Source organism: Lutra lutra, chromosome 4 (genome assembly GCF_902655055.1).
Source record: "Lutra lutra chromosome 4, mLutLut1.2, whole genome shotgun sequence".
NCBI classification, from domain to species: domain Eukaryota; kingdom Metazoa; phylum Chordata; class Mammalia; order Carnivora; family Mustelidae; genus Lutra; species Lutra lutra.
The window spans coordinates 191,940,832-191,967,532 of NC_062281.1; the positions used below are offsets into that span (position 1 = coordinate 191,940,832).

A 26,701-nucleotide genomic window follows, 5' to 3' on the forward strand; every position below is an offset into this window, starting at 1 on the left:
TTAAAACACTGATCAAAGGAAAGCTAGTTACACTAAACACATCAATTTAAATGAGAGAAGAAAATTAAACAATTGGGTTCCCAGATTAAATGATAAAAAGAACAACAAATAAATCAAAAGGACTCACTGATGTCCAGCTTCTGTACCTATCATTAGTCACATGGCTCACAGTTGACAAGATGCCGACTCTGTTTCAAGACCTTTCCTTCCCTTCGTGCTCAGGCAGGGGTGGCGACTGATGCTCTAGGCAGGCCTCCTGCTCTGAGCATTCCATGCATTGCCTGTGCGCTTCTTGGCAAGTTTCTCCAAGGTTTCCATGTGCCTGGGAATCTACAGAGACTTTCCCAGTAATGGGTAGTTTTGATGGAATGAATTTCTGGGCCATATTTCTGTTTCTGTTCTCTCCTGCGTAAGATGGTTCTTTCCCTGCTCCTTCATCCCCTTCGATCACTGCCTCCCACCAGTCAGGGCGCTTGTCAGATGGTGCTATGCCCAGGGTGGGAGTGTGGGGCACCGCACCAAGAAATACCAAGTTACACCAAAATGAGTCCAGCAGGAAGCCTTTATTTCTGATGAAGCAAGTCCCCTTAAATAGGGCCCTTCCCAGTCTTTAGTCCTATTTCTGTTAACAGTGAAGGATCCCATTAGAAATACGGTTCATAGGACCTTGGAGGCTTTGAAACGAGATATTTCAGCAAGGTGAGAGTGGTGGCAGTTTTCTCCTAACAGTCTCTCCTCCTTCATTCCACAAACACTGTCAAATAGTTTATTGCCTTTGAGAGAGCAGATGAAAAGAGTGCTTTGGAGAGAAAAAAAATTGAATGCTTAAAATGATACTCAAGCACGTACTTTTAAAATGTAATCTCTAGGGGTACCTGGGTGGCTCAGTGGGTTAAAGCCTCTGCCTTCAGCTCAGGTCATGATCTTGGGTCCTGGGATCGAGCCCTGCATTAGGCTCTCTGCTCGGTGGTGAGCCTGCTTCCTCCTCTCTCTCTCTCTCTCTGCCTGCCTCTCTGCCTGCTTGTGATCTCTGTCTGTCAAATAAATAAATAAAATCTTTTTTAAAAAATGTGATCTCTAGTCTTTGTAAGCTCTACTCTTCAGCAACAGGTGACATGAAAAATATTTCAAAATGGATGCCAACCATAGTGGACTTGCCTACTCTCTCGTCAGCTCTGCTTAGTACTCAGGGCTGTGTACAGGATGGCTCATTAACTGCCAAGAACAGCAACTTTATTTTTTAAAAACATATTATTTATTTATTTATTTGTGTGAGAGAGAGAGAGAGAGAGAGAGAGAGAGAGAGCGCGAGCGGTGGTTGGGGGAGGGATAAGCAGACTCCACACTGAGCGTGGATTCTGACGCGGGCTCCATCTGAGGACCCGCGCTGAAACAAGAGTTGGATGCTGAACCGACTGAGCCGCCCAGGTGCCCCAGGAACAGCAACTTTAAACAGCCATACTTACATGCTAGTGACACTTGCGGTTTTATTTTCCCCTGGTACTTTAAAAATATTTATAAGTAAAACACACCTTAAGTTTATATTTTCATGAATTTTGATAAATTTGACCCTGAACACTAGCATCCCAGAAAGTTCTCTTAAACTACTCTCCTCTTAAAACTTCTCACCCAGAAGCAACCATTATTCTGATTTCTCTCACGTAAATTCGTTTTGGCTGTTGTAGAAATTCATTCGCTAGAAACGGAATCATGCAGTATGTGCCATTTGTGTGCCTGGCTACTTTCTCTCAGCATTTTAATATTTGAGACTTTTTGAGATGTGCTGTTTATCAGTACTTCTTTCCTTTGTATTTTTGTGAAGTATTTCACTTTACAAATATATAATGATACTTTACCCGTTTCCTTATTGATGGGCATTTGGATTATTTCTAGGCTAGTACGAATAAAAGCTGTTATACAGCAAATAAACACAAAGAAGGAAAATAGAAATAAAAATAGAAATTAACAAAGAGAAAAACATTAAATCTAATTAATCAAATCCTTTAAAATTTTAGTATCTCATTAAAAATGACATTATGACCAATTGGGATTTATTCCAGGAATGCAAGGTAGGTTTATTATTAGAGACTCTGCTTAATATTGTATACCATATTGTTATATCTAAAGGGATACAAAACCCCATAACTCTAAAGCAGTGATTATTTCTAAAGCTAGTATCATATTTAATAGCAACACCTGAGAGATATTTCCACCAAGATCAGGAACAAGGCAAGGGTGTCCACTTGTTTCCATTACTGTCCACATTATTTGAGAGGGTCAGTGCAATTCAAGACATAAGAAGGAGTAAAAAAGGGGGTCTCGGGTGGCTCAGATAGTTAAGCTTCTGTCTTTGGCTCAGGTCATGATCTCCAGGTCCTGGGATTGAGCCCCATGTGTGGGTCCCATTCAGCGAAGAGTGGGCCTCTCCCTCTCCTTCTGTCGCTTCCCCTGCTTGTGCTCTCTGTCTCTCTTGCTCAAGTAAATAAATCTTTAAAAAAAATAAAGAGTAAAAAAGTTATAAAACTATGTTTATTTGCAGACAACAGATAATATACCTGGAAAACCTCAGAAAACCAATGATTAAACTGTATTAAATATTAAAGAATTCAGTCAGCAGGATATAAAATTAACATATAAAAATCAGTGCCTTTATTACAGTTTCATGGTCATTTACCAGATGATATGCTTCTGTTCCTGCCGTGTCTGGCTTTCCCTAAACCAGTTGTGTTGTTGTCCCCATGGAACATTTGGTGATGTCTTTAGACATTTTTGATTGTCATGATGATGTGTGTGGCTGTAGTGGGGTACTGTATCTAGGGATACTGCTAAGTACAGGACAGCCCCTGACAACAACGAGTTATTTAGTCCAGAATGTCAATAGTGCTGCGACTGAGAAACCCTTTCCTGAACAAAACGTATCTGTTTTCCAGTGCCTGTTTTAGATTTGTGGGTTGGTAGGGTTTCTCTCCCTTTAACGAATACATTGATAGGGTGTACTTGCATGTAAGTAATGATGAAGACCAGTCAAAGAGGAATCACTTTCCTCTAGTTACAGACAATGATGGAAATAACTTAATTTGTGTAGCAGTTCGGTATAAAGTTTCATAGACTTCTTATTTATCTCCTTATGAGATGGGTATAACAGGTGTTCTTATCCCTGTTTAGCTGATGAAGGAACTTAACCTATTTTTTCTAGGTTTTAGGGACTAAATGACATCAGACTGATGGATAGTTAGTTTCAGAGTGAGTGCATTGTTTGTTCATCTGTAATCTTACCTGCTTTTTCTTTTCTAGAAGCTCGGTTTAGTTCCAGCTACATACTAGGTATAAGTCCTTGGCCTGCAAAAATTGATTCCTAGTCCTTGTTTCCCTTTAGCTCTATCTTGTTACTTACAAATCAGTGCTTCCAGTGGAACTTTCTGTGGTGATGGAAATGTTACATAAATCTGTGCTCTTCAGTATGGTAGCTACCAGCATATGTGGCTATTTAAATTTACATTAATTAAAATTAAATAAAATTTAAAATCCAGTTCTCTGCAGTTGGGCCAGACACATTTCAAGTGCTCAACAGCGCTGCATTATGTTATCAGTAGTCCTCAAAGGAACTTCAATAAATCAGAAGCATTTTTGTTTAATTTTTAAAATGGAGGTTGAGCCCCATCTTAGTTTCTGCCCATTACTAAGGCTTGGCTCTGTGGAAAAGGAGTGCGTTGCTCTTTTTGTTTCTTCATAGGAAGCAAATGAATGTCGTCCCCAGGTTGCTGTCCCTCAGCTAGTCTCTTTCTCTCACACCTTGGTCATTAGCTGGTGTGTATGTTATTAATGTGCCAACTCATGGAGTCCTTAAGGGAACGGAATGCCTGTGGAAGTGAAGTGGTAGGAATTCATTCCCTTGGAAGCTTCCCACGTGTGCAGCCGATGTGCTGTTGATTCTCCAATTCCATCTGCTCTACTCACAGCCCTTGACTTCCACTTGATGTTAGTTACTTTCTGTGACCACTGAGGGAATTGCTTAAAACCTCCCTGCCTCTTTGGGAACCCTGGAAATTCTCCCAAGGCGTGCGCGCACACGTGTGTGTGTGTGTGTGTGTGTGTGTGTTTCAAGGACTTTGATTGTATTATAGAGTTTTCAGCTATATTGCGGCTTATTTATTATTTTTTTAAAGATTTTATTTATTTATTTGACAGAGATCACAAGCAGGCAGAGAGGCAGGCAGAGAGAGGGGCGGAAGCAGGCTCCCTGCTGAGCAGAGAGCCCAATGCGGGGCTCGATCTCAGGACCCTGGGATCATGACCTGAGCCGAAGTCAGAGGTTTTAACCCACTGAGCCACCCAGGCACCCCTATATTGCAGTTTAAATTGTTGGTAGATGGATCTGGAAATATTACTGTTCTTTTTATTGCAATATTTCTGTGAGAAGGCATTTTCCAACTTATGGTTATTTAACATGACCTGAAAATTTGGGAAGTGGATGTTTATCTATTAGAGCCCCATCTATGGATTTAAAAAGTTAAAGTCTCTCCAGTTTTAAGTTCCAAGTTGTTTTATTTTTTGCACATTAAAAGAGAGAAGAAAAATATTTGACAGATTTACGTTCTGTCTATAGTAAAATAAGAGGAAGAAAAGCCCATTTTGTTTTGAAGATTTAGAAGGGCTTTAGGCAGATTTTTTTTTGGTAAAGTAATTTAACTGTGGTTTAGATTTTTCCTGTCGTTTCTAGTTTAATATCCTTTCATCACAGCCCTGCCCTCAATTTACCTCTGTGGTTTAATTAATTCTATTCCATGACTAAACTGCTGAGGTAAATGCAGTTGAGTTGTGAAATTGTAGGTTGAAGAAGTCTTGAAACAAAAAAAAATACAACGTTTGGACATTTTCTTAGCTCTTTTGGGAACTCTCCATTTTCTGAATTGGTAATTGTGGAGTCTGGAGCCATATTCTGCATGTTTTTAGAAGAATGTGGATTTAGTTCTATCTTCCCCTGCCTCTGTCCCTCCAGTAGCATATTGGTTTGCAAAGTAGTTGACGATGATACTAATGTATTTTTTATGCTTGTTTGTTTTCAGAGGGAAGTGTAACATCTCCCACTTTTCTGACATATTTGCTGCTAGAGAGTTTAAAGCTCGAGTGGATTCATTTTTCTACATATTAGGCTACAACCCTGAGACAAGGTAAGTGATTACTTGGGCCCACTCTGTGAGAACTTTTGCTTTTCTTACGTGCGTGCGTGTGTGTATGTGTGCTTACACATTTGGGTATATGCTAGGAAGATTTTAAAAAAACAACTCCAAAACCCAAAGTAAACCTTTTGGAAGGAGTTCTAATTAATATCTTTGGTGTCTAAAACAGCTTATTGTTTGCTCTTGATTTTCTTAAGTAAAGGAAAAATGAGAAAATTTAAGTTTTGAGAGGGCAAAGCAATGTACTATTAAATGTAAATGAACATTAGTTGATCTGTGTTTTGAATTTAACTATAAATTGGTAGTTTATTACCCTCCTGCATGTTGTGCCAAGCCTTTCATGATACCATATTTAAACCCTAGGACATTTTTTCTTAAAGGTTTTATTTATTTGAGAGAATTAGAGCACATGTATGTGCGCGTGAGCAGGGGTAAGGGCAGAGAAAGGGAGAAGCAAACTTCACACTGAACACAGAACCCGATGCAGGGCTCAGTCCCAGGACCCTGGGATCATGACCTAAGCCAAAGGCAGACACTTAACCGACTGAGCCACCCAGGCGCCCCTGAAAACACTAGGACGTTATGGAAAATTTTGTTGGTTAGTCATTTGTTTTAATTCATTTAGTAAAACTTCAGAAACATTCGTAGAAATATCTTTAGTAAGATTACTGGTATGAGATGGATACATTCAGTTCTCAACCATTTCAGTAAGACCTATGTAATAGGTAGAATTATTACTTTTTAAGTGAGAAACAATTGAATCAAAATAATTTAAAAGGAAAAATTCTTAGTTTATGTCTATAATAGATTGTAGTTTAACTTAATACGTGGAAGAACTTCTTTAAGAGTATGTGCATCATTTTAATTCTGTTTCGATCATGCAACTACAGTGGATTAAGGATTTAAAAAGAAAAAGAGTGTTAGCTGGTGATCAAGTAGTCTGTGCTCTGGACATCCGAGACGTCATCTACAGACATGAGGATGTAGAGAAGCTGCTTGGCCAAAGGAAGGTAGTGGGTAGTGGACGAACTGCATTCAGTGTAATTGGAAGGTGGGCATTATTTTAGAGAAAACATTTTTCTAGAGGATGCTGAGAAATTATATGTAAATTAGAAGATTACTGTTTCGATAATCAATCTAGAGTTAAGAAAAGGCAATATATTCTTTGTCACAATCCTAAGAGGCTGCCTAAAGCTCTATTGGCACATACATACTAGTGTCTCTCTCTGTGTACATTGTAGACGACAGCTGTTGGGGTAATAGTACAATGAATGGTCACCTTTTGAAAAAAAAATTAAGTTCAATTAACATATAATGTATTAATTGGTTTCAGAGACAGAGGTCAGTGATTCATTAGTCTTATATGCAGTGGTCACCCTTTTTTTTTTTTTACTTTATTTCCTTTAGAAAACAATATATTTGAACTTTTATTTTCTTTTCAAAAGCATGCCGTGTTCCAGCGACAAAGAAGTTGATCAGTGATAGTATTTCAGAGCATTCCTGTATTTCAGATTGTTCATTTTACATATGGATTCATTTGACTCCCTGGTCATATCTTGGATTTCTGTCTTAGATACAAAGGAGTCCAGAATTTCAGTGATGCCACGTTGATTTAACCGTTTGATCAGTGGTCGTCCACATCGCACAAGTTCGATTATTATCAGTGAATTGACTAAATAGCTTTTGTGTTTTAAAATGTTTAGCTCTTGGGTTCATAAGAAGCAACCAAATTTCTTATTAGTTTTGGTTATGTGTCTGTTTTATTGCTGAATGCTTATTAAAAATGACATTATATAACTTAACTGTGTAAATAAAGACTCACACAGGTTCTGGTCTCCTTTTTCAGTGGTTGTTGCTGCCAGTCATTCAGAGTGATTCTTCCCGTCAGTTATGTTTTAAAGTGTGGCTTAGGTGTGCAGCAGCAGCATATATGTCTCTCATCTGAAAACACAACACCGAGACATGCCCATGGCAGGACGTTTCTAGATTCTGCCTCCTGAGTCACTGTCTTACTGCTTTGACTCCCGGTGGCCACATGTTCATTTCTGTGCTTGTGTTCGTTCTCCTTGTCCAGCTTGTGCTTTGATATGTTGCGGGTTTTTGAGGGGTGTTGGATGAGTTGAAATGAAGAAAGACTTGAGTGTCTGCTAATAAGTAAAGCTTGTGGCAGGTCTCACACTTCTCACAAAGTGAGTGTAAAGATTTGCCCCTGCTCACCGGTTCTGCCCCAGATACCACTGTGTAACTCCGGAGTTCCCACAGCTGCTCAGGTGTGTAGTTTACAGGAGTGTAGAGACACTCTGCTTTCCCCACCTGGCATGCACACAGCATACCTCTTAGGATGCTTGGGCCTCATACCCTTGCGCAGTTTACCTCTGTTTGTGTCTTTGTTTCAAGTCTGTAAGGGATGGGGTTGTGTGAAAAGCTGCTTCTGGTGTGTTTCTGCCCCCCTGGAGAGAGCGGCACTGGCATGTGATGGTGGCCGCATGGTTGCTCTGTGCTCTTAGTGCCCCAAGTCATTTGGAGAGGAAATATCAAACTGTTCTATGTCTGTGAGACAGAGCATATACGGCTGCGACCCCTGCAAGTGACAGAACGGTGACTTTGATGACCATTCCCCTCCCTGGAAGTAACTCAGAATTGTAGTCCAAGTGAGCAGTTGAAACTGCAGCGTGAGATGGGATTGTTTCTTTCTTGTAGCGCATTTTCTGATAGTAGTTCAAAGCTGATTTATGGGATTTCCATACTTTATTAATCATATTCACCTGCACTGAAAGTTTGGGATGGTTTTTCACATTTTTTCATACCTTTTTTTTTTTTTTTTAAAGATTTTATTTATTTATTTATTTATTTGACAGAGATCACAAGTAGACGGAGAGGCAGGCAGAGAGAGAGAGAGAGAGAGAGAGAGAGGGAAGCAGGCTTCCTGCTGAGCAGAGAGCCCGATGTGGGACTCGATCCCAGGACCCTGAGATCATGACCTGAGCCGAAGGCAGCGGCTTAACCCCCTGAGCCACCCAGGCGCCCCCCCCCCCTTTTTTTTTTTTATAAGCTGCAGTGTTTGGCTACTTTAAAAATGTTCCCCTAATCTGGTTATTATGTTTCTGGGTGTTTCATCTGGTCAGAGACCTGACCTTTCCAGATTTCTTGTTTTCTATGGCATTATTTTATTGAGCATGTGTATGACGGGAGGAAACAGACTTTTCTATATTCTTTGGTACTTTACCTTTAAAGTTCAGGGAGGATGGATTTTTTGGTAATTGACATGGAATTTTATTATTCTGAAATTCTGTATTTAATTTTGAAATCTTAATTCTGAAATCTGAAAGCTCTGAAAAATCAAAAAAAAATTTTATGCTAGGTTTGGTGCTGAAGCTCATTGGATGGTCATACTTGACCCAAACTGAGATGAGGCTATTTATATTCTTTTTCAGTTGAGAGAGTCTGCACAATTTTTACTGCAAAAGTACCAGTGTGATAGAGTTGGGGACGTCATTGCTTAGACACTTCTGAGGTGTCACATACATGGTATATGGCTATAGTACCTTTTAGATCAAAACATTCTGAATTCTAAAAATCTTCCGACCCTTAAAATTTTTGGTAAGGGCTGGTGATACTGTATTCTTGCTAGCCATGATATTTAAGGAACAAAACTTGAGTAAAAAATTTGGTGAGTAAAATAAAACAGGGACGTGGCTGCTTTCATCTGCTTACTGTCCTTAGTTGCTTTTTTATTTACCCAGTATCTTATTGCCATTTAATCTGACTTCTTGGTCTTTCTGTTAAGACTGATTCTCCTCTTGGACCCTGGATTCTGGTTCTGGGCTGTCACTTCATCGTTGTGTCCAGGGCTAAGGCTGCTACTTCCCAGACTCTGTTTCTACTCCAGTAAAGTCGGGGTGGCATAAGGCGCCCTGTAGGTTCCTTGTGTGAAGTGTCAGACTCTCTTCCTCTTGCTTCTTGGGAATTGCAAAAAGAATTAAAAATTTGGTTGAAAAATATCAGAGTTTTTTTTTTTTTAACCCCATAAAATGTTACGTCCAAAAGCAAAATATAAGTACTTCCCAAGATGTCTTGATTCTTCTAATCAAGTAGATCATTAGCCATCTGGTTGAGTTTGCTGACACATGGAAGTCTGAGCACTGGAGATTTTTGACTCTGCTTTGAATATTGATTATAAAACTCTTTTTGAAAATAACACACTTGTTAAAAATGAAAGATAAATTTCTTGCTGCTAAAGAAACTGACATAACAATTATAATGAATATGTAAGTGGTATTAATGTGAAACAATACATTTCTATGGTCAGAATATTTCAGTGAAAAATTTGAGAGAACCAAAATTGAAAAAAAATTTTTTTAAAGATTTTATTTATTTGAGAGAGAGAACGCAGAAGCAGGGAGAGCAGCAGGGGGAGAGGGAGAAGCAGGCTCTCTCAGTGCAGGGCTCCATCCCAGGACCCGGGGATCATGACCAGAGCTGAAGGGAGAAGATTAACTGACTGAGCCACCCAGGCGCCCTGAAAAAGATTTTTTTTTTTATTGAGAAAGAGATCTGAGCTTTTTATAGTAAATGAACCTGCTCCCCTATATAGCAGGTAGGCCTCATTGAATTTTTGGATGTCCTTTTCCCATCTTCCTTCCTATCCCCTCACCGCAGCAGCTTCAGCCTATTGGCCAGTACCAGTATACTTTCTGGCCCTTTCTGGGTTTCTGTTTCATTCCTTTGAAAAGTTCTAAACATCTTGCCTCAGGCCAGTGAGTTAGGAGGGGAAGGAACGGAAGGGAGTAATGGTGGAGTCTCAGGAGGAATGAAGGATTTTGTAGTGGCCGTGATTCCTTTACCTTTACATTGTGAAACACAGATTTTCCCAGGAGCCAGTCCATTTGTTTCCCTTTGCCAGATCAAGAGTTCTTTAAGTCACTGACGTGCATGTTGGGATAGTGAAGAGAACATGTAAAATGCAGCATTTTGTATTGACGGTCACTGATGTGTTGCTTCTCCCCTGCTCCCACCCCTGCTGCCTTATGAAAGTGTTGTTGATCTCTTCGCAGACTTGCTCTGTAGCAGGAAACATCTGATTGTGTTTCTTGTTTTTGCTTTGGAAAAATGAGTCTTCTCTTGCTAGTCGGATGGAAAACAATTTTTGTTGAGAGCTCAGATCTCATCCAGGAGAGGATGTCAGTAATCCGTCCCCTGTGCCTTCTCCGCTTTTCTTCTTCTGAGGAGTTTTTGTTTTTATTTATTTTAAAGATTTTATTTATTTATTTGACACAGAGAGTGAAAGTGAGAGAAGGAACACAAGCAGGGGGAGTGGAAGAGGCAGAAGCAAGCTTCCCGTTGAGCAGAGAGCCCGAGGTGGGGCTCAATCCCAGGACCCTGGGATCATGACCTGAGCCGAAGGCAGACGCTTAACAACTGAGCCACCTGGGCACCCCTTTCTGAGGAGTTTTTAGAGCAGTATTGAAGCTTAAGGATTATTGCCATTATATTTAGCAGCAATCATAAACTGAGACACTTGCAAGGACTTAAAAGTAATCTCTCCCCAATAGACAGTGGCCATAATGTTACTAATAATAGTTACGGTTAGTGAGGCCTACTGTGCCCAGCACTACTCTGAGTTTTACTTGTGCAGTTCATTGATTTCACTTGGGTTCGAAGCAGCCTCAGGCTTACAGAAGGCTTGCAGGTGTAGTAGAAGACCTTTTCTACCTGAACCGTTTCAAAGTATGCCATCACCAGGAGGCTGCACCACTCGCATCCTTGGGGTATTCCTTGTGAGCAGGGGCATTTTCTTCCACAACCTCGAGAAAGCCCTCTGGCTCGAGAGATTCACGTTCAGATGTTGCCATGGCATTGCAGACCCCACTCAAGATTTTAGCAGTTTTCCTAATAAAGACTTTTATAGTAAAAGTCGCTGGTTTGATGGATTCAGTTGTCTTAACAGCTGTTCAGTCAGTCTGGAAGAGTTGCTCAGTCTTTCTTTCACTTCATGACCTTGGTACTTTTGAAGATTATAGGATGTTTTGTAGACTATCTCTCAGTTTACATTTATGATGTTTCCTCATTAGATTTAGATCATGTATCCTGTATCCTTGACAGGGATAGCACAGAAGTCATGTCTTCTTTTTTTCTGCATCCTATCATAATTTGTCTCATGTTGGTAATGTTTACTTTAATCAGTTGAATAAGGTGCTCTTTGCCAGACTGTGCAATTATAGAATTTCTCTTTCTCCCCCCCCCCCTTTTTTTTTTAAGATTTTATTTATTTATTTGACAGAGCGAGGTCACAAGTAGACAGAGAGGCCGGCAGAGAGTGAGAGGGAAGCAGGCTCCCTGCCTAGCAGAGAGCCTGACGCGGGGCTCTATCCCAGGACCCTGAGATCATGACCTGGGCCGAAGGCAGAGGCCCAACCCACTGAGCCACCCAGGTGCCCCTCTCTTTTTCCTTTTCTAATTAATGACCATTTTGTGGAAGGTTGCTTTGAGACTGTGTGTGTAGATAGACTCTTCCCATGAAAACTTTATTTATTTACACTAGGTGGATTAATGGCTTCCTATTTTACTCAGTTGTTTATATAATCTCTTATTATTATTACTCGTTTTTAGGTCAAAATTGTCCTAGATTGTGGAGAATGATACTTGGGTGTGGTCATTACTTTGTATCACTGTTCTCAGGGCTCTGAGTAAACAGCTAGGTTGCCTCCGGTGGGGGAGAGGGAGAGAATGCAAACTTTCACATCTGAATTTCTGTATCAGTGTGTGTCCATGCATTCATACCCAATTCTTCACATCTAATCCAATACCAAAGGGTTCCTTTTAGTTTTTTCCTTATTTATAATTCTCATCTTTATGAGTGAGAAACCTTATTTCATAATCCTTAATATTTTTACTTCAGTTTCCTATCACTGACTTTGCTCTCTCCCCGACATGGATAGGTTTTGGTATCTTGAACTGTATCTTTAGTAGATTTAGCTTCTTGTATTTCTTAAAGCATGACCTCAAAGAATTGAATTTGTAACATCTTCTTTTCAGGACCCACAGGACAACTACTACTTGGCGCAGTGAATGCTTATTCTGTGCTTTATTGTTCAGTTCCCATAAAAGCTCAGTGAGGTTGGCATTACCTTTATTTTACAAATGAGAAAATTGGCATTATATATTAAAGAATTGCCTAAGGCATATAGTTACTAAATAGGAAACCTCAGGCCTATTTGACTCAAAGCCTGTGCTCTGAACATTGATGATTTTATCATAGATTGACTCATATACAACCTCAGTTTCTTCTGGCTGTGCTGGAAAATAACTTGGAGCATTCTAATGAAGAGAAAAATACGTGCTCACTAGAGAATAACTTGACAAATACATAAGTTAAAGAAGCAGACTGAAATGAAGATAATTGTATAATCCATGTTTGTGTTTTTCCCCTTCAGTTTACATCTACATGCATGTGTGTATAGGTGTATGTGTTAAGATCATAATTAAAATATTGTTTACACATAATGTACATACAATTATGCATTCCTTTATTCATTTTATTTTATTATGAACATAGTACCATGTCATTGAACATTTTACACAAACATTTATAATGAACACTTTATCTACGATAATGTGGATGTCCAGTAATTATCTGTTCCCATCTTGTTGAACATTTATGGTTTTCCAGTATTCAGTTATTCTAAATAACATTGTGACCGTCTTTTTTCAACATAAATCTTTATACTTCAGTAATAATCTAGATCTCCTTTATTTCAGTTAATTTGGATTCCAGACATTTCAAAAATCTGTTTCTGGTTCAGTAAAGTTGTCTTTTCCATTCACCATAGCTCATGGTGTTTGTGTAGCCGTTGAGGACAAGAAGCTGGAGCTGGGTATAAAAATTTTTTGTTCGCTTTTCCTCTGCCATCACATTTGAACTCTCACAAGGTTTATGTTAGATGGCAAATGTTGGAAACGGTTGAGAGTGCATGTGTATTTGGAAATGCAGCCCTACTGAGGATATAAGAACTTTTTTTTTTTTTTTTGATATAAGAACTTTAACCAGATAGGACAAAAAATCAGATTTGATAATTTCAAAAATGCTTTGCCAGTAAACCTCTACCAATGTTGAATAAAATATAACAGATCTTCTAAATGCAGAGCTGAACTTGTAGGAATTAAGAGAAACTGCCAAGTAAAGCATTAAGCTGATCCTTCATCAGCCCATGATGAGAGGAGATTGGGATAGTTACTGTCTCCTTAACCAAAGGGTCTTGCCTTTAACACCCACCAGGTATAGGAGGAGATGGGGTCTTGATCTCAGGGAGTTAAGGAATTGGAACTGAGAGCCCTCTATCAAGTCAGGGCCATCAAAGTTCTGTTCTTCAGTGAAAGGGTCAGCTAGGTGATATATCCAGAATTAGAGGAAAATGATAGCGAGACCTATTTGGGACTAGTACTCTAAGCATAGAAAAGAAAAAGAAGGAGGAATAGAGGGAGAATTTCCCTTATAATTAATAACTTTGGGCTTTGTCCCCCATGACAGTTGGGACATGAATTTGCATTCTTGAAAAATAGAGAACTCTAGAGTGAGAAGACAATGTAGAAATTGGTCTTGGGTCATTGAGCCTCCAAGAAGGATACTCTCATTCAAGAACTTGTAGGATACCTGCAGATAATATATCTTTGAATGCCAAATGCACTGTTAAAAATCACAAAATGTTGGAAGAAACCATGTGCCATCAACTTGAGTTGATGTACGCCTGAGAACTTCAGTGCTAGAACTATCAGAGACAGTATAACAGACTGAAACAAAATAGGACCTTTATTTCCCTCTCACGTAAGCAGAGTTTGAGAAGAAGCAATCTTGGGTGTGTGTGGGGCTCCCCAACCACCAGGGACCTATCCTTAATTTTAATTTTTACCTCGTGCTCAAGGTATCAGGGGAATGGTAGCTGTGACACCCAAATTTCACGCTGGTAGAAGGAGGAAGTAGGTTTTAAAAAAAAAACGCATGCCTTCTTCCTTTAAAGGCATTTTCATAATTTGTGCAAGACATTTCCTTTTCTTCTCATTAGATAAAAAATTAAAAAATTTTTTTTACCTTTATAGGTAAATTCTACCAGTATTCGAGGGAACAGAGAGATGGTGTAGGTTCTCTGAGTCATTTTATGAAGCTAGTTAAACTTTTATACCAAAACCAGATTAAAAAGTAAAATTTATAGGTCAGTTTTACTTAGGAACATGCATGTAAGATGTTTAAATAAAATAATAGAAAATGGAATCTGGCAAAGCATGAAAAATCTACTTACCCAAATTGGGTTTATAGATCACTTCCCAAATTGGGTGTATAGCTATTAATATAGCTTACCACTTTAACATGATGAAGAAGAACTATATACACATCTTGATGTTGAGAAAACAGTTGTTGAACGTCAACAGCTAGTCCATGTTGGGGGCGGGAACTCTTATCAAAGTAACTGTAGAATGAAACTGCCCTCTTGTGACTGAATAAACAGAAATCTACAATAAGCACTATACTTAAAGGCAGAGTGTTGTAAGTATCCCTCTAATTTCAGAAAAAAATTGGAATCCCATGTCCATTAAGACATGAAAATATGTGAGAATTGGGGATGAAGAAGTGAACCTCTGATAATATGGTATAATAGTTTTTGCCATAGGGACTCTGAGAAAGCGTGTGAACAGATAGTTAGAACTGATAGGATAAACCAGCATGTTTGTTGGAAATCGGAGTGGTCTGTATAACACTCAGCTCCATGTTCACAACATGAGGGACAGTTAGAAAATAAAATTAAGACATGCTGTTTCTAAATGCTTCCCTTCTCTTGATGTGAAGTTAGTACTAATTAAAAGTCAAATAGAATTTTTTTTTTTCCAACAAGTGTTTTTCTCTAGAGTTGCTTGAAGGTTAACTTTTTGTTGCTGCTTTTGCTTTACAGTTTGTTGCTAGTAAATTAAACATTTTAAACATTTTTCTATTTCTAGTAAGTAAAAAACTCTTTAAAATAAAACCTAGGAAACCAAGTTTGGTTTCCTAGGTTTTATTTTATTTGTTGTTTTTATTTGTTGTATTGTTTTTTATTTGTTGTATTATTTTTATTTGTTGAGAAACAAATAAAAAATAAAAAATTGGTTGAGAAACAAATTTTCTGCTTATGAAAAACTATGACAGTGAACAAAATGGTTTTTCAGTCAGTTTTTATGTAATAAACCTTTTTAATTTTAGAAAGAACCCATTAATATAGTATATTCATTTTACTCTCTAAGCTCCCCTTTAATCTATTAAAAAATGTTAATCCTTCAACTGTTGTCTGCTAAGGGATGAATCGGAGGAGAGAGGGAGGTCTAAGATCAGAAGACAGTGTAGGAGTATTTGGGATCGCAGGACTTTAGGGAAGACCTAGCATTAGAGGCCACAGAAGGAAGCACATGGGCAGCCTCTGTGCAAGTTGTGTGTGCTCGTCCCTGCAGGCAGCCCACTGGCAGGGGAGTGTGGCAGGAACGAGGTCTAGGCGGAGAGTCAACCGCAGTAAGTAGACATCTAGGGGTCACGACAACTGTGGAGAAATCAAAGCCCAGGTCTCAGGGGCTTGGAAGTACTGAGTAGAGTCACAGGGTTGTCCTCAGTGTAAGATAGGACTTGCTCAATGGAAACAGAGCCCATTTCTAGAATTGCAATTTATGTTAAAATGGCCCACTGGCTTACTTAATTACCAAATCACTAGGTTTCAGGGCGCCTCGATTTTCTCTGAGAGCTGACCTCAGAGTCGGAGGTTGGATTGAACTCGGTTGGATGTTAAGTGATTCAGTCTGGGGGTTAACAGCACTGCGGAAGCAGATAGCCTGGCAGGTCACTTGTTGCCAGTCACGTGTCCAGTCTTCAGACTCCCCCAGGACTGATGACTGAAGGCTAACTAGTACAAGTAGGTGTCGTGTGTGTGTGTTTGTGTGTGTGTGTGTGTATCATTTTAAGTATTTTATGTATATAACTCAAGAGTTACGATGCCACTACGTGTAACTCCTATATGTATCTTTCACCCAATTTACCAGTTGTTACCACTTTGTAATATTTGCTTGATTAATTTATCTTACTGATTTTATTTTGTATATTACATATCTTTTAAAATTTATTACAGATTTGCCTTATTATTTCTGTTTTTGCTGAGTTATTCTCTGTATTAACCCTCTTTGCTTCATTGTTCTGTTCTTCCTGAACTGTTTAGGAATGAGGTGCAGCGTCAAGCTTCTTTCTCCCAAATATTTCAGTGTGTCTTTCTCAAGAACAAGGACATTCTCTTTCATAATCATGATGTGGCTAGCAAAATCAGGAAAGGTGACATTGATAAAATACTGTTTCATCTAATACAGTCCATATTTATATGTTGCTAGTTTTTCTAATACTGACCTTCAGGGTGATTTCTCCCCCGATCATGCATTGGCATTTAGTTTGATCTCTTTAATACACCTTGCTTCTCTTTGTTTTCACAAACATGTCTCTTAGGTTTTTTTTCTTTTGTCATGGCATTAACATTTTTGAAGAGTTAGAAGTCAGTTTTGTTGAATATCCTTCAGTTTGGGTTTGTTTGATGTTTCCTCATTGTTAGATTTAGGTTTTGTAAGTTCTGCCAGGGAATGACTATCCTAAGTGTTATTTTGCCATTCTCAGTGTATCAGATTTTTTTTTTTTTTTTAGGTACAAAATAAGAGATTTAGATAGTTCCAGTAGAGATGATTTTGATACTGTCCTTGCCCCCAAAGAGCTTATCATCTTTTTAAGAGAGGTGAGGCACCCCAGGAAAAGCTGACATGGGTTAGAGGGCGGCAAGAGGAGAATGAAGTTCCTTGAGGTTTCCCAGCTGTTCCCAGTAGGGTGGTCTCTCCAGAGAGTTTCTGGCTGGGCTTCTGGGTGAGTGGGTGAATTCTGCACGTGCAAGAGAAGAGAACTGCGCGGTGAGGTGAGCCCTGGAGTGTGCCACCACTGCGCGACAGGGCGGGGGGTTCTGCCCGGGTGGCTTGAGGAGGCAGCTATGAGGTGAGTTTCAGGAAAGACAACCAAGAGGGTGTTGAAAGAGGCCGTGGCCACCACGGGACCCAGTGTTCGGAGAAAAGATTGTAGGGTTTGGTGGCTTGCCCGTAATGTCACTCAGGGTATTTGGTGAGGTCAAATTTATAGTTTACACTTCTTGAATTGCTATCATAATAACCATTTTTTATGCTATATTTCATGGAACAGCTCTTGTGGTTTTTCAGAATAATGATGAATTTATTCAATTACTATTTTATGTTTATTTCTCCAACAGAGCATTTTCTATGTGATTTGGTAGTTTTGAGAAATGTACTTTTGAAGGAAATACTTTGTATTTGTGCTGTTTGGCTTCTAGGCAATTCAGGTGCTTTTGTTTTAGAGAGTCTTCTTCTTCAGACTGTTTTTGGTCTCACACGTCTGTGGACATGTTATTTGTACTAATAAGGAAAGTGGTCTTCCAAGCTGTGTATCCTTGCTTCAGGTGCTGGGTCGAAAGCAAAACTTCTTTAAGTGTATTTGACATTTCTTGTATTGTATAAATGACATTTTCAGTATGATGAGTGCTTTTTAATCATAGTCTTAGAATTTAGTTTTTTGATAGCAAAAGCAGGAGTGCTAAAGAAATGGAATGGATCCTATATTTATTTTAGGGATCTTGAGGACACAGAGCACTCTCTTACGCAGGTTTTTAATTTCTTCACACTCTGTTATATTTGTGGGAAACACAATTAGCACTGCTCTTTCCTACTCTGTCTTGTCCTTTATACATTTTTGGGAGTTTCATGGTCTAATTTTCCTTTTTTAATTGTAACTAAATAATCATATGTAGAATCATCTCTTAGTTTGCAAATGGAAAACTATGCTTGCATACACATCCCAAACTAGGCTGTCTTACATGGATGACAGCCCACTTTGCCTTTTTGTTGGAGGTGGAGGTTGTGGGAAGAGGCATAAAGTGTGTTTCTAAAGATTTTAACAGAAAATGTCTTGGCCGGTGCTGTGGACAATATGAATACTTCACAGCACTCAGTATGACTGGCATGGCGTGGCCTTGCTGATGTGGCTTTAGAAATATTTTCTGACTAAATTTCAAATGAATTTAGCTTCATGGTCAGTGCTGTAAAGAATTGCCTTGGGGCGCCAGGGTGGCTCAGTCGGTTAAGCGTCTGCCTTTGACTCAAGTCGTGATCCCAGGGTCCTGGGATGGAGCCCTTCGCCGGACTCCCTGCCCAGCGGGGAGCCTGCTTCTTCCTCTCCCTCTGCTGCTTCCCTTGCTTGTGCACTTACTCTCTCTCTCTCTCTCTCTCTCTCTGTGTCAAATTAATAAAATCTTTAAAAAAAATAAAGGAATTGCTTATAACTTTGAATCATGAGATCTCAGATGAAATTTTCAGATACACGAGTGTTTGTGGCATGGTGTTCTTTGACCTCTTGATTTGAACTTTCCTGCCCTTGTTAGTATTAGAAGTACATTTTTCAAGCTAGACATGCCTGACTGGATTAGTATTTCTTTGAGAAATGTTTTTATTTATTATTTAGGCTATTTTGGAGCTTCTTATTTAAGAGAGATTAAGCTCTTTGCATAGAATAAAGTGTTCTTTAGATACTCTGCTTTCTTTACTGTCTACACTGCATTTGTAGCTCTGACAATACCCAGAACTCCACAGCTTTGCTAGAATTGTTTGTGTGGCCTTTTCCCAAATGTTTACAGAGTTTTCAAAACGAAATTTGTGGGGTTGTTCCCCTTAAGTAGCTACTGCTGTGTTTGTAAATGTGCTGTCGTTTCTGTTCATTCATTCTGTGTATGGTCATTCATATCTGTATCTTTTGATTTTATTCCTTCTTGAAGATCTTGCTGTATAAAATCACAATTAATCCCCCCCCCCCCCACAAAAAAGACAAAAGACAAAACTTGCTGTTGTCTTGTCAGAGCAGGGCTGTTCTCTGAAGCCTCTCGACGGATGGTGTGGCTTGCTGAGTTCCCGGGTGTTGGCTGTCTCGGATCCCCTTTCTAAGGCCCCACTTCCCTGCACACTAGCTTGGTATGCAGGGAGAAGCTGCAGAGTCTGTTGGCTGGGCTTTATTTACGGAAACAGCAGGGTTGAGATTGATTGCGTTGAGAGACAGTGTATGGATGAGGGAGGGTCACAGCACATGCTCAGTCCTGTCAGTGTGAGGGGGAAGTTTCTGCGTTCTGCGTGAAGGCTTAGGTCATAGCACAAGCTCAGTGAAAGCTCTATGAGGTCTCTCAGACTGCATGTGCCTCCATTTTGAGTTGTTAGAGTAGAAAAGGGCAGAGTTTTACCAGTAAGTAGAGGTTCAGGGCTACAGCTAGAGTCACCAGAGCCTCTGTTAGTCATGGATGAGCCATTCAGCCCCTGCAGGTAGGCTATCTTCCTCTGGCCTCACCGGAACAGTGATGGTTTTTGCTGCTCTTTCTCACTTCTGAAGATGTTTATGAATCATTTCATCATTCATAGTGCATGTTCCTACGAGCCTTTAATTCAGCCCTGGCTGGCCATGTAGGTGGTGTTGGGAAGCGTGAAGTCAGCTAAGAATGGGGTCTGCCCGGAGATGCATTAGGCAAACGGAGACGTTGTGGATCCCAGCTGTCCCTGTCCCTTCCCCTGTCCCTTCGCCTGTCCTCTCCGGGTATAGCCTTAACCCGAGTCCTGCGTGGGTGCCTGGTGCTGAGCTTGTTTGCCTCCAGGCACCTGCAGAACAAACGTGCCGGCCGCTCCGTTGCCGTGGGGCTGGCAGGGAATGCCTGGGCCCCAGAGCAGCTCTGCTTGGCTGTTTTAGGAAGGGGGTAGGTGGGCAGCTATTGGTTGCTTTGAAGGTGGGTGGAACTTGTTTTGATTGAGAGCCTGTTTGCCAGAGCAAATTATGTTTCTTGTGATCTGTTTCTGAAGTCTGGAGATGAAATAGAGAATATGACATCTACAGGAAGGAGTTGTGGACCCTGGTCGCAGCATTATCACCTTAAAATTTTTTTTTTTTTTTTTTTTTTTTAAGAGAAGTAAAAGGTTATGTCACATCAATTTCTGTTGTTTCAAAGGGAAACAATTCATTTTCAGAGTTTATGGGAAATGACAATTAAGAAAAGAATTGTATGCAGTGACATTTGTGATAGAAGTTAAGGTTCCAGGTATTTTATTTATTTTGTTTGTTTTAGCAGAAGATGGCATTTGTGGTGTATATGTGTTTTGTTGTATGACTTATATGTTCTGTAGGAGAGGAGTAAAAAGAGGAGTTGACGCTGGAGAAGGTGGAAACACTGAGCAGGCCAGGTTCCGTGCCTGCTGCTTGCTGGGCCCGGCACTAGCCTTTTCCTTGTGGAGGAGTCACACTTTTTGTGTGTCCTGTTTGAAGCCAGGCCTCTGACCGATGGCTCTTACTATGGTTAATGTAGGGAGCCAGTCATAATGCTCAAGGTTAGGACAAGTTCAGTTCTTACTCAAGTATATGGTAAGTGAAGTTGGTGAATTGTATTGGTTGTTACTCTGTTTTCTCTCCCCCTTTTTCTTCTGATGAAAGTTGGAAAAAATTTTGAAGTGACAGTTAAGTTTTGTGTATTTGTGAGGTTGGAAGTGGAGGCATGTGATACGGAAGAAAGTGCAGCTGAAAAGTGCTCATAGGATAGTGAGGAAATGGATGGGACATTGGTGATACGGGGAGAGATTCTGAGCATAAGCTCTTCGTTGTTTAACGTGAATGTGGAACTTGTCTTTATCATTCCATTTCTATCGAATACTCTTCCTTTCTGCTTTTTTCAGTCTAAAATTACCGTCTCTCCAGACAAGAGGATCTGGGCCCAGAGGCACTTAACACTCCAGACTTGTTTCAGAAAATCCTCATTTGAGTCAGGACAGTACTTGTCCAAAAAACAGTTGTGGACTGCCTTTCTTTTGTAGGGCCTTCACTTCTTCAACTTTTTTTATATTTACCAAACAAAGTGGACTAGGAAGCTCTGGGCAGTTTCCTCCCGCTGGTCCGGCCGACTGGCACGGCCCAGTATGGATGCGCACTTGTGAGCTTGTATGCGGCCGCCTGTTTTGGTGGTGAGGACTTGGCAGTGACCACTGCTGGCTGTGTAGAGTCAGATCCTGTGTTTCAGATTGGGTGAAGTAAGTCACAAGAGCTGTTCCCTGTGTAGTGTGCATTTGTTCTGTATTTCCAGGGCTTGGGAAAATATTTTTGGAATGTTATTTGTTGACCAGCTATCTCTTGTTTGGGGGCTCCTGTGCTTGTCTGCTGGTGGTATAGGTAAGGAACAGCACATGGGAGGTTATTCTCTTGGCTGGGGAAGTTGTCCAGGGTCTTCACATGTTGGACATTGGAAAGATGCTTATTAGTTTCATTTTGTCTTATCACTCCCTTCCTATTGTACCTCAGAGTATCAGGAAATGTTGGTGAATACGGACAGCCTATGTTTCCAGAAGAACATAGAAGTGAAAGTTCACTAGTCATCTAAATAGTATCCTTTATTAGCTTTCCTTGTCATTATATTAGAATCTTGATTCAGAATTTAAGGGGTGAGGCTTACATTTAAAGGGTTCCTCCTACGTAAAACATAAATTTTTCAGAGCCTGTGAATCTGCTAGTAACATAGCTCCATTTTTGGATCACTTCTAGGTTCTGGTCTGGTGCGTTTTGATTGGAAGACTCTGGTATACCTAAGACCTAATGTTCGCCATGTCTGTGATTCTCCCAAGTTGTTCTTTGTTTCTGAACCTTTCTCCTTCTGAATTTGTTTTTCATTTTCCACTTTACTTCTTGGTTGTTACTAAACTGAGCTATCTTTCTTTCTTTTTTTTTAAAGATTTTATTTATTTATTTGACAGAGATCACAAGTAGGCAGAGAGCCAGGCAGAGAGAGAGGGGAAGCAGGCTCCCTGCTGAGCAGAGAGCCCAATGCAGGGCTCAGTCCCAGGACCCTGAGAGCATGACCTGAGCCAAAGGCAGAGGCTTAATCCACTGAGCCACCTAGGTGCCCCTAAACTGAGCTGTCTTTCCACCAGAGAAACATTTATTCTAAAGCCATTAGAAAAAAAAAGTCCTCCAGAATGAGAGAGAAAATAGAAAATACAGACTAAAGGGAGATGTGAAATAATGAAATTCATGAATTTGGTGTGCATTCATGAGTCTCCTCCCAAACTCATGATGATCTGTATTGAGCAGTTTGTGATGGGGGAGGGTAAGGGTTCCTGAACATATTTAAAGCAGTTCTGAAAGAAAATTATTCTATTCTCATGTTGTATATTTTTGATACTTTGGTTCTAAGCTACAACAGCTCATTTTCATTCAGTTGAGACAAATAGACATTATTTCTATCAAAGTTCTTTGAATTATACATTTAAATAGACATTATTTCTATCAAAGTTCTTTGAATTATACATTTATTTGTGACTATTTGTCTTCTGGGCTGTAGGCTACATCTGTGCTTATAGCCTTAGTTTCTTTTAGAGTGCCTGCCAATGGGCCTTTGGCATAAATATGTTGAATAAATTAGTGGCATTTATTGTAAGAGAAAAGACTAGATTTAGAATTAGATGGTTTGGTTCAGATGCCACCTAAGTAGTGACATTGGGTGAGTTTCTTCACTCCTCTGAATTTTCATTTTCTCATGGACCGTATCTCCAATAAAATAAATATAATTTCTCACAGTTATAAAGATGGGGTGAAAACAGTATAAACTATTTGGCACTTAATTACTCAGTGTATTATTGTTACTAATTTAAAGGCCAAGTCTACAATCTCATGTAGGTACGGTTATCTCAACAACATCTATAGTTTTTGGTGAGTCTACATAAGACAGCGTCAGGAGTTGTGTTGGAAATTATGGTAATTAAATTAGTGACCAGTATGTTTAACCACCATTTATTGATCTCCTTTCTTCTCTTGCCCTTTGGGTGTTTTTTATTTTTCTTTTTTCTTTTTTTCTTTTTTTTTTTTTTAAAGATTTTTTAAATTATTTATTTGACAGAGATCACAAGTAGGCAGAGAGGTTGGCAGAGAGGCAAGCAGAGAGAGAGGAAGGGAAGCAGGCTCCCTGCTGAGCAGAGAGCCCCATGCGGGACTCGATCCCAGGACCCCGGGACCATGACCCAAGCTGAAGGCAGAGGCTTTAACCCACTGAGCCACCCAGGCGCCCCTGTTTTATATTTTTCTTTATATTTCCTGGAAAAAAAAAATTTTTTTTTTTTTCAAGTAAAACGTTCAGTGTGTTCAGCATTAAACATCATTCTTTTCTTACTTCCCTGATGGGGTGTGTGTGTATGTGTGTGTTAATGTTTCTGCGTTCTTCCTCCCTGCCCTCACCTCTTCCCTCTCCTCCCCCCATTCTCACACCACCACCGTGAAGAGGCACAAGGCGATGGTCATGTTTTTCATAGTATTTCCCAGAGACTTCCCACTGGGAACAAAGAGACATTCACACATGCATTGAAGACATACTTGGAGTCCAATGTCCCTCTTTTTCTGGGGATGTTACATTTCTGGTTTTATAAAGTTTGATTTTGGTGTGTAGAAAGCCAGCAATATTTTTGTTCAGATTGGCTTAATCTTCAGATATTGCTACATTATAAATTATTTCAATCACAGTAGGATTAAAATAATAAGTCTGTTTTCTAAATCTTTATGTATGTACAGCTTTGTGTTGGGCTGTGATTACTGCTTTGAAATGAGATTCTTTCTCATATGTTGGTTTGGTTTTTGTTAGGTTTTGTTTTCTTTTTTTACCATTTTCCCCCCTGATGTTACATACATTGTATGGAGGCATATTTACTGCATCTTATTGTCAGCATGAAATCTCTTCTTTTTCCTCAGCCAATGCCTAAATTCTTAGTTCTGGACTCTGACTTATATTTAGGGGGTACTCTGTGGAAGGAGAGCTACATCTGTGGCCTGGACTCCTCCATAATTAACTCGCCCTTTGAAAGAGCACCTTTATCTCTTCAGGCCTTGGTTCCTTCTCTTAAGCTCGAAGATGAAATCACATGGCCTCTAAGGAACTTTCCATCAGGGAAAATGTAGAATATCATGATTCAGGATTTTGAAGAGTTTCTGTCTTACATTTGTGTATGAACTTGAAACATTAACTCTTTCAACTGTTGATGGGTTTCTCTCTTTCTCTCTCTCTTCTGATAAATCAATATTCATTCAGAATATCCTTTCTGCTGGGCAGGAGGGTTAGCCTTCTATTACAGGTGTCTTGATTTAATTTTGTACCAAAGTGCTTAGTTGCTACCTATGGCTAAACAACAGCTGAATTAAAATATTGGAGTCATTTATTCATTTAGAATATATGTAGTGAGTGCCAGTGGGCCCTCGGATATAATGCAGAGGTAAAAACAGACTTGGTCCCTTACTTGCATGGTACTTTCAGTTTAAGGTCAGGACATTGGAGGAAATAATTACACAAAATAAATATAAAATCATGCCAAATAAATAAAAATTCACGCCTGTGGTAAGGGTTGAGAAGAGGTAGGTGGTGCTTTGGGAATCCCTGGTAGAGGAATTAGCTTGTGTTGTTGTCGGTTGCCAGTACTTAAAGCTAATAATAGTAGGGGCTACTGTGCAGCAGACTGGTGCCGCTTCTCCCTGTAGATCATCTTTTATTTTTATAACAACTTTGCTAACCAGTCATCATGAGTGTCATCTCCTAGATGAGACATTGAATTGTGTCCCCAAGATCACATTTAAACTAATAAAACTTTGTTACTGAGATTTTAATCCAGGCTCATGTGATTCTGAAAGTCTATGTTCTTCCCTTGTGCTTAAGCATCTGCTGCAGTGTGTGTCACATCTCCTCCCTCCCAGGAGCGGGCTGCTGGAGTCTTGGGACATCCGATAGGTTACTCTGTGCATAGGGTACACAATACAACAGGGTATACAAAGCACAGTGATTTTAATCAGGTTTAGGGAACTGTTTCCTCTTAAATGGGAATATATTGTCGATAGAATACAAAGTTTACATGGGTTTTTAAGATACTGTGTCAGACTTTAAAGACACTTCAGGCTTGTTAAAGACTGCTTTGGGGTGGGGGTGGGGCTCCTGGGTGGCTCAGTTGGTTGAGTGTCCGACCCTTGATTTCAACTCTGGTCATGGTCTCAGGCTTGTGCCAGCGAGCTCTGCAGCAGTCTGCTGATTCTCATTCTCTCTCCCTCTCCGCCGGCCCCCACGTGCACTCTCTCTAAAATAAACAAGTATATGTTAAAAAATTTTTTTTAAGATGGGGGTGCCTGTGTGGCTCAGTCGTTAAGTGTCTGCCTTCAGGTCAGGTCGTGATCCCAGAGTCTGGGGATCCAGTCCCACATCAAGCTCCCTGGTCAGCGGGAAGCCTCCTTCTCCCTCTCCCACTCCCTCTGCTTCTATTCACTCTCTTGCTGTGTCTCCCTCTGTCAAATAAATAAAATCTTTAAAAAAAATTTTTAAGATAAGACTGCTTTGGAAACGTGCGTTCATGCTGGAGGAATCTGAGAAACCCAGTATGCTATTCTAGATTTCCTTCTTATCATCCTTGTTTTCACTCCTGCCCACAACCCTGCTTAAAAAAAAGTGATTCTGGTGGTGCCTGAATGGCCCAGTGGGTTAAGCATCTGCCTTTGGCTCAGGTCATGATCCTGAATCAGGCTCCCTGCTCAGAGAGGAATCTACTTTCTCCCTCTGCCCCTCACCTCATTCCCTCACTCACTTTCTCTCTTGCTCTCTCTCTCAAATAAATAAAAAAAATTTTTTAAGTGATTCTGATAAATTGCCTTTCAGTTTTCCTAAAATTTGTTTTGTTTCATTCTGGACCCATAGTCCATTTCTGTGATCACTTTCTGAATGAGCTAGTGAGTAGTAGAATTTCTAGAGTCTTCTTTGTATTGATTTCATGCCAGTCTTCCTGCTCAACTGAACAGCTTTTGGAAAGGTAAGAATTACCTCTTCTCTGAGCCGGTGATCTGAAGGAAGAAGGTAAAGGAAGATTGCACAGTGATTTCATTCATGCATGACACCAGCCACAAAGAAGGGGTCCAACTGGACAGTAATGCAGTTCAAGCCTTTTGGGAACGGGCTGTAGGCCACACTACTGTGATATTCTGGGCTTAGATTGGGGACCAGGTCTGGGTTGAGGGTGGGAGCCCATGCCAGCTCCCTGTGACGGGCCTCTGTTCTACCAGCTCATGTCTTCTCCCCTGGATCCTGTGCTCTTGTCCTTCTTCCTCCCCTGTAGACCCGGGTCCTTGTTGTAAGCAGTTACCACACTCTTTTAGAGCTATTTGCATGTCTTGAGTGAATGTTCCTTCACAGACACTTGCCTCTCCCAGCCTGCATCTGGCTAGCCAGCTCTCTCATCTCCTTTGCGTGGATGCTTCTCCCTTTTTGATATTCAGTTACAGGCTTCCTGCTCCTTTCTGTCCATTCCCTGTTTACTTCTTAGACTAGAACGTTTCCATGGTAACAGGTTACTTTTCAAAGGGAACATCTTGTCATTTTATTTAATCC

The 26,701-nt window shown here is 40.1% G+C and overlaps 1 protein-coding gene across 1 annotated transcript in view; it reads left to right on the top strand.

The window, feature by feature from the left end:
• The window catches only part of RERE (arginine-glutamic acid dipeptide repeats), a 445,015-nt gene that overhangs the window by 286,258 nt on the left and 132,056 nt on the right, over window positions 1-26,701 (top strand). Inside the window, 1 exon segment of the mRNA XM_047724025.1 lies at window positions 5,067-5,171. Within this exon segment, the coding sequence (XP_047579981.1) occupies window positions 5,067-5,171 (105 nt within the window).